At 42.2% G+C, this 11,792-nt stretch overlaps 1 protein-coding gene across 1 annotated transcript; it reads right to left on the reverse strand.

Moving 5' to 3' along the window:
- Positions 1 to 8,620: 8,620 nt before the first annotated feature.
- LOC148021173 (plant/protein) lies at positions 8,621 to 11,560 on the reverse strand. Its single transcript, XM_087699008.1, has 4 exons — positions 11,079 to 11,560; positions 10,723 to 10,962; positions 9,628 to 9,787; positions 8,621 to 9,077 (listed from the first exon to the last, which is right to left on the reverse strand). Exons 1-4 carry the CDS (start codon positions 11,382 to 11,384, stop codon positions 8,899 to 8,901), a joined length of 885 nt encoding a protein of 294 aa, XP_087555134.1. The 5' UTR covers positions 11,385 to 11,560; the 3' UTR covers positions 8,621 to 8,898.
- Positions 11,561 to 11,792: the final 232 nt, after the last annotated feature.

The raw sequence follows: 11,792 nt of genomic DNA on the forward strand, positions 1-11,792 counted from the left end.
GTCCAAGTCAAGTGTGGACTTGACCAAACCCTTAGGGGTTGCCATCAATACTAAGCAAGAAGTAAGTGTAGATACTTTATTTGCTATGTATACTATTTTAAGCTAACTTCATGTCAATGTAGGCCATACTCGACATCGATGATTTTGCAAGTCGCCAAAAGGGCTAGGGAGGGTTTGGAAAGGATGCCTCCATCTACATTGGTGGTAAGATCCCCATTGTTGACATGGCCATTGTCCTCCATGCCACCTTCACCCCAAACGGACAACCTCAGCACTCTATCCTCAATCTACATCTACATTGGTGGTAAGATCCCCATTGTTGACATGGCCATTGTCCTCCATGCTACCTTCACCCCAAACTGACAACCTCAGCACTCTATCCTCAAGGCCCTCTCAAAATTGTTGTGTGCATGCACCATCACCTCGAATGTGCATAAGATCATTCTTTTTAAAAAAGGAGTTGGTGAAGCACATGTTTGATACACTCCTCTTCGCTGAAGAATAGTGCAAGCCATAGGGATTGGCAAAGCCTTAAGACTCATCCATGCCAGCATGCAGGAGAGTGTTAAGGTAGGCTTACTGCCAAAGGCCAAGATGAGACGGAAGTAGGCCCATGAGAAAATCAAGTCCCTGAAGATGGTCTAAAAATTGTATTAAGCTCTAAGATTCTAATCATAGTCTTGTAAAGGAAAATCCCTTTGTACTTCACACTATAATACAAATATACTTTTCTTGCAATCTATCTCTTAACCATACTATCTATTTTTAGTGTTCATATGTGATAAGATTAAAGGACTTTACGAACCGACGTTACGTAATATTGGTGTGTATATTTTCAAATGATAGATGCACAAAATACAATTAAAATTTTTTGATAAAAGATTTATGCTTCAACGGGCCATTTAGCTTAGTTTTGGCCCCCATCCTACCTATTCATGCATTGTACTATCCACGGGTTCCTAGACTACCCAGATCACCATTTTATCTAGACTTTGCCTCCTGGACACTATTTTTTACTTTTGGATTAGGTAACTATTTTGTAACACAAAAGTGATGCCTCTTTAAATGGGCCATCTAACAAACTTCGATTGACAAACTGATGCTTTCAACACGTTTTGAGCCACTCTTTTTTGCTAAGAAAACTCTAACACCTTGTCATTTTTTCCACAAATACTTCATTTTTTACTTTATTTTTGGAGCCTAGTCACACCTCTCATTAGTGACCATGGGATAGGATCACTGAGGCTATCAAGTCCATGGATTGATTTGCACACAAATAAAACATAATGAGCATCAAGCTACTTCAAATAAAATCCGCAACATAATACATCTCTCACCCTACCCCTTGATAAAGATCAAGGCATGAATTCCATAAGGTATATGCCAAGCATAATTTGACAAAGAGATTAAGAGCTAGTTGCTAACCTACTACCCCAACACATACCGACTAAAAGATCTATCAAAGAGTTCATCCTAACTGGTTGTCTCTAACCTTCCTATCTAAATTTAGGACAACTGTACTAGGAACTTCTACTATAGCTTGGTCCTTTAGAATTCATATATTTTTCTATTTTTTACATTTTCTATTTGTCACTATTTGGAACTCAGATGTGTCCTGTATTGGTACCTAAGGACCTATCAAGTTTTCACAAGGTGATACTAAATCCTTTTTTCCCACTCACTTTTAGTTTCGGTTCAACCATCATTATTTTCTTTTGGCTAGATGCTACCCCCAAAAAGGCAAAACATCAACCCAAGGTCTTCTAACTCATCCCCAAGAACCTCATGGATAGGGTCATTAGGGTACTAGAATTCCATTGCAGCCGCCGCCAGATGATTGTGATTTTTGCAATCTTTAAGCGTAAGCTTATTTCCTCTATATTCATACTTTCTTTTTGTATATATGTATGGAGAGAGAGAGGGGGGGGGGGGGGGGGGGGGGGGAGGCAATGGTTTTCTTGATTGTGGCACCCATATTAGTTTTTTCAATCTCCATTTCATTGCACTCTTATTGTTACCAAGAATGCACTCCAAACGATAGATAGACATATAAAGAGTGTATGTGTGTTACATATGTGCCATCATGCAACCACATCCAAATGGGAGAGAGAGAGAGAGAGAGAGAGAGAGAGAGAGAGAGAGAAACATCAATGAGTTGAATCAAAGGGTGTTGGAGAAAGCGTTGTTCACATGTAGCCTCCTTGAACATGAAGTCTTCTATCTCTTTTTATTGGTACCCTTGGTCTTCTTCCTCCTCTTGATCTCTTTAGACACGATCACTTCCACATCATGCATTGTATCCCCATAATTCCCTAGGGAAAAAAGCCAACATTAGAATTTTCATAAACGCAAAAATGTCAAAAAGAAATTCACTATATATTTTTAATATATATATCATATCATGCTTCTACTATCAGTGCACTACTAACAACATTTTTTCATCTTGGTGTCTTTGCAATGTGGATGACTATACTCCAGGCATGATGTCACACCTACTTGTGCAACGCAGTCTACAATCTCCTACTTTAACAAGACTTTGCTATATCGGATGCACTAGGCCCTAGCCTCTGTGTGTGTGTGTGTGAGCTAGGTATGGAGGTGTGGATGGGTATAGAGAGGGGAGAGGCCTGCAGACGATGATGATATAAATCAATTGTAACCAATGTAATGCAGTCGATCATCCTAAAATTGAGCAGTAATTTAATGCTACATATATGGAGAAGGGAGCAAAGGACTCACAAGTAGAAAGAAAGTCACATAGAGAAAGTCAAGCTTATTTTGTACATGCCAAAGAGGCATGAGAGAGAGAGAGAGAGAGAGAGAGAGAGAGAGAGAGAGAGAGAGAGAGAGAGAGAGAGAGAGAGAGAGAGAGAGAGAGAGAGAGAGAGAGAGAGAGAGAGAGAGAGAGAGATGTAGACCAATCAAGGATATCTCAATTGGTTAAGATGAATTCATGGTTGAGGTTCAATTCCTACATTTGCACGGTCAATCAGTATAGGAACAAGAAAGAGAATTTGAAAGTAGGTCAAGACAATAGATTGAAACTTGCTTTAAAATTTTGAGCTAAAGGCTTTTGTGTTCTTTTCTTGCCAAAATTATTTTTTGTGAACACCATAGCCTAGAGGGGTCTAGAACCTTTTCACAAGAGATTTAATGCATGTCGCATCATAGATTAGTTGAAAGAGCAAAGAGTGGGTGCACCATATATAATGATTAGTCTGTTTTTCTTAATACTCTTGGAAAGAGTGCCGTGTAAAAGTCAGTATTGGATCTGATACTTGGCTTGGTGGATGTGAAAAAAAGTACTATAGATAGAAGTATAGTAAAGGGTAAGGGAACCACATTAAGTACTCATATTCTTCTACCAGGAGAAATGATATTGCAGTCTACTTCTTAGCGAGGTCACATCCATCGTTGGCCATACCTAGAATCCAACATGCCTCTTGCTCAAGGATGGAAGGTGTGCATTGTGCACATCAACTGTGGTTGCACATGATCCTACATGGCTTGGATATTTCTCGGCATCTCCGTTCACCATGCCCCTCTCTGATTACCACAAGGAGAGCCCATGTTCCACCACGCAACTACAGTTTCCCCATGTCTGCATCACCATGTGTCAAAGACCCATGAAAAGTTGATAAATGCAGTTTCATTCATTCCTTTGTCTCTCTTTCTGTCACTCCATCTCTGCCAAGAAGAGCGAGGTTGTTGATGTGCGCTTCCAATCTATGATATGATAAGAGGTTTTTTGTTTGCTATCATCACCCTTGCATGTTCATCCTCTATCATTGACAACAAGTACGATCTCCCTCCCTCCCTTCCTCTCTCCCTCTCTCTCTCTCTCTCTCAAAGCAAGGGAGCAAATGGCAAACCTGCTTATTACAGTATGCATATCTATCCTTCATGTTGGGAATCCTACATGCAAGCAGAGGCACACGCGCAGCCATTCATAGCCAACCTATTTTCAGTGTGGTATTTAGACGGAGTATTGCATGACTTCAAACTCAATCACACACTTTATTGATCGAGACAGGTGCATGGAGTGGACAGGCAAGAGAGACAAGGTTATGCAAGCTGTGTGGACTACAAAGTGTAGAATCAGAGGAGCACATGATTATGACTTGCCTAGCATATGCACACATACATGCTGACTTTGATATCCCTTTACAGGGGCCATTTCACTAGTTTCTAACCACTACTCCTATATCAAAGTTAGGGGCTCTCATCACCCGCATGTTACGCTTTGGGGAGAACCACACTGCATAGATCGTTCTTTCACCATAGCTATGCTTTCCTACCATGGGGGAGGAGAATCATTGTATATGTGGAAAGGTCCCATGGGTCATAATTTGGCCTTCCGTGGGGACAATAATAAACTACATTTCTCTCTCACATGCACACAATCATTGGGTACGATCTCTCTATCTCTCTCTCATGTAGAACTTTGCATAGGACTCTACATTCGCTGTGAAGAGGATATCATTCAGCATCATTGCTTTTGCAAGAAAAATGTCATGGGTGGTTTCATCAATAGGTATGTTCTCTGTCTACCTCTCTCTGTCTCTCTCTATGGGTCTTGGATTGCTCATCCCTTTCCTCTTATGCACATTTTTGTGGCAGTAGCATCTCGATGAAACTGTGTTGCATCTCTATAAAGTTGTGCAAATTGTTGTCATGCAAACCAAAGAGCCTGATTTGTTGCATAATTGTTTTTAGCACAATCATGCTTTGCACAATAGACTTATACAAATTTACAGGACATGCACCACACAAACATCTCTATCCAAAAAATTATAATTGTTTTGATGGATTTAAAGCACATGGGACATTGTTCATCTTCTCTGTTCCATGTATAGCAAAGAGGTGGACGTTAATCTCTCCTGCACTAATTATATGTGTCATTAACACAAACATATTGATGCCTTTTGCAATCCACAATCGTGCTTACCACAAGAGACTTATCCAAATTTATGGGACACATAAAGCACGAAATCTCTCTCCAAAAAATTATGGTTTTTATGGATTTAAAGTACACGGGACTTTGTTCATCTCTATTCCACGTGCAGCATGGAGGCAAGCGTTAATCTTTGTTGCATGATTTGAAGCACTTGGGGCATTATTTACAACTTCATCAATCATTGTTGAAACAATGACTATATTTGCTTCGACTCTTCTTATAGGATTGCTAAAAAATGGAAGGACAAAACCCTTTCTTTCATCCCCATGCCTTTCCTTCATTTCGTCCCCTACTTTCTATGATGTCTAGACTGCTCCTTGTTGCAAGCAAGTCAAATGGTATGACAAGAAATGGGACCCAATTGTCTAGCTAATGTTTTAGCAATGATATTGTGGAGAGCACCCATGCATCCTCTAGCGGAGTATTGCCATTTGGCTCAACCTTCTAGACCCTAATGCAAGAGGCACTATTAGAGAAACCTCCTTCTCCTTCTTCGATGCATCCCATGGGTGGTGCAAGCTCCTCAGTCACCCAAAGAGCACTCTCACCCTTACCATCAAGCCCCATGCAACCCATGGCATCACAAGCTCCTACTACTAGGGCTATGGAAGTGACCCCTCCTGCTCATGTAGTTGTAATGCAAGTGGCAACATCTGAGGCAGGTATAACTTGAAGGAGAAAAGGCACAAAAATTTGTTCACCAACCCTCATCAAGGTGTTGTTTGATCCAAGTAGTTTTCCCTTAATAGGAGTAACTTCAGGGCTAGACATTGTGTTTGCACAAGACCTTAATTCCATGTACATTTCCATATCTTCTTCTTGTATTGTTATTTTGCATACGTCATAATGGATCCTACTAAAGTATATGTGATGTTCACATGGCAAGCGCGACACAAACTTCTCAGATAGTCAATGCAAATACAAGTGGGAAAACCTAAAGAAAACATTCATGAAAGAAAAGCAAAAAGAGACACACTTGGGAGCGAAGCTTTCCAAGTGGGAGTTCTTTAGCAGGATGAAAGAACTTCTTGGAGGCATGCAAAGGTTATAGAGGTGTGAATGATGGCTTCTCGGGCCAGACTACATCTCTCCCAAAGTGGTTTCTCTTGCTGTGGATGAGGACAATGCACAAAGAGATGAAGATGTTGATGTGACTCTCCCCCTCCAATTGAGGGAGTTGATGAGGACCAAGACACACCAATGGCAAACAACAATGAGCTAGTTTTGGGGCCAATCATCACACACACAATAAGGGGCCAGAAGACAAAGAAGCAGAAGATGGCACTAGCATTGGATGGTTTGGCAATGTCCATGGAGCATTATGTTGGGTGCTTTGGCATTGGCTTTGGAGCGAGCCGAATTTCAACACATTATTGGAGGAGATAAGGTTGGAGATGCAACTTAGGATGGCAGAACTCCTAGGTCCTCATCATCTATCCACATCAAGTGATCAACACAAGTAGAAAGAGGACACACCTTTTAGGACGGAAATAAGCACACTTGTTGTGCAACCTATTAGTGTCTCCCAAACTTAGTCTTTGTCACTTCATTGTGCCTTACTAAATTGAAAGATGGTAATCGTAGATGTTGAATCAATTAAATGTTTGCTAATCGTATGTGATTGCTAGTATCATTCTTCATTACCTCGAGCTTTTATTGTATTGATTATGAATGAATGCATAGAGGGTTACAAGCAAAGCCACTTGGAATTACGACAATCAAGTTACACCATGAAAAAATAAAAATGAAACTAGCTGCACTTTTACTATTCCATTAGAAAAAGAATGCAATAGCAAAAATTGTTTCAAACTATAAGTTGAAACAACAAATGCAAGGATGTAAAATTTGTTATATTGCAAGGCCATGCCGCCAAGTATCAAGATACTTGCATGCGACAGGTCCATTCTTGGTACACAATGTGCCACACGGCTTGACTCTACACACGCTTAGACCTTGTGACATTGCACACAAAACCACCATCATTTAAATGAGGATCGAAGTCATCCTCTCGATGCTCATCTCACATGTCCTTCACAAGAAGATTGTGAAGAATGCAACAAGCAACAATGTACGTGGGGACACAATTCAAGTCCACATTGATGTCCCTACGGATGAACCACCAATTTTTAAGCATTCCAAATACATGCTCAATTCGCACTCGTCCCTTTGATAAGTGGCAATTGAACTATTCCCAATCTCTAGTGGCTAGAGGGTGTCCCTCCCTTAAGGGATTGATGAGGTGTGCACATGCCCCATTCCCAAAATCAACCAAGAGGTAAGAGTGCACGCGAACACCATGAAGTAGCATGGTTGGCTCTTAATAAGGACTTCATTGTTTTGCAAACGCTTGTAAATAGCTGATACTTTCCAATGTGCCCCATTGTTGGTACTACCAAGAGCCAATACGCAAACATCCCATATGCGCTTTTGTGCATCACAAATGGCCTATAAAAGAATAAATAGAAATGATTCCTACAACAATATTGCGCCAATATGTCCCTTATGTTAAGCTTCCTAGCAAGTTTGATGTGCGAGCCATCAATAGCACCGCAAACATTGGGTAGCAATGTAAGTGTCTGGAAGCTTGCAATGATGATCTACAATTTTTCCCCAGAAGAAACCGAGATGACACTTGCCCAAAGCTTTGTGGCTAGAATATCATCCACAATGTGACTATTTGCGCACTGTGGACTCACCCATGCCAAAGGTATCAACAATATGATGTGTGGAGTCATTGTGCACAAGTCAAAGAAGTGACAAACTGAGAGCACACTCTGGCTCAATTGGTGCATGAACATAATCTCCTTTGCCTTGTCTTGGCTAGTGAGGTTGCAAGAGGTGTAGATGCATATGGAAGGGGGCATAGTCAATCTAAACCACTTGTAGAAGAGCCAGTCACATCCATCCAACTCTCGGATCCAAACAGATTATTGAACCTCTAACCAAAATGTGTGTTGCCTTGGTAAGTCCCGCCAATTTCAATAATGTGCTGTTGATTGATGCACAACTCCTGTAACTGCTAGGAACAACACAAACAAGCACCAATGTATGCAAAGCAAGAATGTGAAAGGTGCAGTGGTGTTATCGGCTTCAAATGTGTCTAGGAATGTGAACATTTGGTGCATGTCAAGGGATTGATCCATAAGTATGATTGCCTAGGATGGTTTGTTTAAAGGCAAGCTGAATGCAAAGCGGGAGGGAATTGAGGTGGGCATGTCGATGAAAAATGATTTGAGGCAAAATAAGAGTTATACCGTAGAGAATTGGATTCTTACAAAGACAATGGTAGGAGAGGGGGGAATAGTTGCTAGAGTCTAGCAAAACAATGTCTAGTCTTCCAAGAGGGAGGAAAGCAAGTGTGTGGACAGGACTAGACTGGCAGGCATCGCTGTAGAGGAGGAGACGTAATGCAGCTGTGCGATGATGCAACTCTTGGCCTGCAAAATCAGTGTTTTGTACTTGCTTTCTACTGTTCCTACTCAGCGATACCACCAACTGTGGAGTCTAACCAACGGACATGTGCGCAGGTGCATAAATCTGGTAAAACTGTGCTCTTCATGGACCGGTCATGTGCATGCGATGCGAGTGGTAACCCTAGTTGCTGTAAAAAACGGGTTGTCTCCTTTGTCATTAACATGCAGTCACACAGTCCTATCTTAAAATTTCATAAAACTTACAGTTTAGCTGCCTAATGGTGCAAAGTTCTTTGATAACAGATGACATCCTGGGAACACTCAGGTTCCAGGAAATGCGAGCACATCATCGTACACTTACAAGGAGATTTACAAAAATCCATAAGCTGATGACCCTAAATGCTTTACAAATTTTTAGCAAAACAATACAGCATCTCAATAGCCTTCATACACCCTTCTGTTGTGTCCCTCTCTCATGTGAACAATATCCGAATAACAAAATAGATTGTGGATGTGCAGGGACACACATCATGGCCACTTGGTAAATTCCAACACCTTCAGCACAATCTCCAATCCTGTGGGAACTTGCGACAGGAAGAGGATCACATTCACGGCGTTCAACCCTATGTGCAAGCTTCTGGCAGTATCGTTGCCCTTCTGCATTGCCGGGACAAGCGAAGCAGCCAAAGCCCACAGGACAGTTATACCTACACAAATCCCATCAGCTCTTTAGTATACCCCAATTATGACTGGCTGATTCCTAAAATCACAAGTTAAAATGGTTCGTTTCATGCAGCTATCCAACACCATGAAAATGTCTAGCATCCACATATCGGAAATCCGGTCTACTTCCCGAACATTTCTAGAGAGTTTGAGCTTACATGAACAATGATGTTGAATCCACTAGTTAAAATCTATGCATTGAGATCAGTCATGTGGTGTCACTAAAGCCCATAACAGCAGTAAAAGAGTATCACATCGCAACTGAAAACTGGAAAGTTGAAGAACTACCGACATCTACAGATCCCCATCAGCAATAGATACTTCTTTCTTCCTTATTGTAGTCCATGTGCTACTTAATTAGTCTCACATCTATTTTGAGCTCCAATAGTGAACCCTAGAGCAGCACCTATCTATCAGAAATTTATGAGCACTTATTTACAGATATCAAATCATCCTTTTTTTAGTACAAATATCCTACAGGCAATAGACAAACCAAACACTAAGCATTATCGAAGTGACAGAAATAAGGCACACCTGCTCCGGCAAAAAGATGGGGGCCAGGAAAAAGCTTCCCAGTCCTGAACCATGTATTAAGGCAGCCACCAACAGCCTCAAGTACACCAAATGCAAGCAAGATAGATCCTGCATTGAAATGCCGATCCCTGAAGCCTCCTTTGATAAGATCCTTTCTGACCTGCACCCCAAAACCTACAACAGCTTACAACATCATCTTGCCAGGCATATAGTCATATATTCCAAATATCTTATGGAAAGTAGAGTCTTAAGAATGTTTAGGCACAGTTCGGATAGTGAATGGCTCTGATTTCTGCCATTCCAGTTTACAATGTTTTGACCTTGTACACCTAGGGAGCATTTTTTCTTCATGGCACTCTTGAGAATCTAGACACATTCTGCAGGGAGGGCAAAGCTGATGAAGTAGAACTTTGTACAATGCTGAATGTCTAGCTCATGTCCCTCATTATAATCTGGCTACAAGGCACTGTAGGTGTCGAGCGGGACTGGCTTCCTCACCTAGTACCCTAGAAGCTTATTTGTTTCCGTCACTGAAGAGATTGCTGGACTACAAGGTTGTCACAAACTTTTCTGTCATGAAGGCATAAGCCAGTTCTGGCCACAGCAGCTCCTTCGTTCAGCATTTAAATTAGCCACAACGACTATATAGATGCCCTTGATCAGGTTGCTTCTAATCAGCTCAGTGATAATCAAATTGGTTCTTTCAAAAAAATCTGTGCAACTATCTCATCCAGGCCCTATGAATATGTCCCACACAGTCTTTCTGCAGACTGCATTGGTCAGACAGGCCACGTTCGGCCATTGAAAATCTCATTGATCCAATAATGTATGTGCCAATGATTGTCACCAGCATACTCTCAATTTCATCTGAAACTCCTGGCATTAGATAGACACCTCAGTTCGGGCACAATCCAACATAGGCTAATCCGACATCCCAGTCCCTCCTCACCTGCATTGGCATCCCAAGTTTGGGTCTACAGGGACTCCCACAACAAACCCAGGATCTGTAAATAAGAGAGAATTGGACAAACCCTGCAATGCACTTTGAATTGAATAACAGCTAATGCGTCTCATCAGAAAAATGGGTTGGATTACCTCTGTTAGCTCCTCGATTTTGAGCTCTGTGGGGGAGGGTGGCGCTCCTTCTGCTGCCGGTGCGAGCTCTTTCTTCAGCAAGTTGATTTCATCTTGGACTGTCCTGACCCTCCTCCACTGCCAGCCCAGGTAGCCTGCCCATAGGGTGTAAATAAGCAGGCCCCCCATGACAATGGGATGGACAAGAGCGGCAGTTCTGCCTTCTAAGAGGCCAAATTGGCCGTCTACGGCTAATGCATCCTACACAAGCGTGTCAGAGTGACATCATAAGGCAATGAAATATTACCAGAAGAGAGAGACAGAGAGGCAGAGAGAGAGAGAGAGAGAGAGGCTGTTTGCCATGTAGGAGAACATACCTGTGCACCCAGAAGCATGGGGAAGACCCCTACTGTCCATGGAAGAAGAGCATTGAGGGCGAGGGGAGGGAAGGGGAGGGAAGAAGATGAAGAAACAGGGGAGGCGCTGGTTTTAGAAAGAGCAGCTATGGCAGCATAGCTGTCTGCAGAGGTGGAAGCAGGTAATTGAGGAGGAGGAGACGAAGAGGAGGCTCTGGGCACAAAAGCTGAGCGATAAGCGGATGCAGATGAAGAAGAAGGTAGATGGGAGGGCAGGCGGGGCAAGGAGGGTGCAGTGAAGTGGTGGGATAACAACTGAGAAGCCATGGTCGCTGCTTTGCTTGAAAAGGGTTGTTAGGAGAGGAATGCTGGGAAGAGGAACCTGATTAACAGCAATGCCCTTCTCTGTCAGCCTTCGTTCTGCGACAAGAATGGCGCTGGCTGGGTGTATGTGAGAGAGAGAGAGAGAGAGAGAGAGAGAGAGAGAGAGAGAGAGAGCTGTTCAAAAAGCCCACCTCTTATTATCACCTCACTTCAAAACCACATACCTCATCACTTAAGCTCATTTTCATTGCAATGCAACCTTTTCATTGCCTCCACGTGCCAGCCTAGCTTTCCACTACGGGGGTGGCATTGTCTAAAACTAACCCACCCATTTGCCCAGTTTTTGCGTCCCAATCACACTAGCATTTTTGTATGCGCGAAGTTCTAAAGCAGCGTTGTGATCGCACTGCA

This window comes from Lygodium microphyllum, chromosome 18 (genome assembly GCF_053477565.2).
Source record: "Lygodium microphyllum isolate KBCC chromosome 18, Lygodium_microphyllum_v1.1.10, whole genome shotgun sequence".
In the NCBI taxonomy this organism is placed as follows: domain Eukaryota; kingdom Viridiplantae; phylum Streptophyta; class Polypodiopsida; order Schizaeales; family Lygodiaceae; genus Lygodium; species Lygodium microphyllum.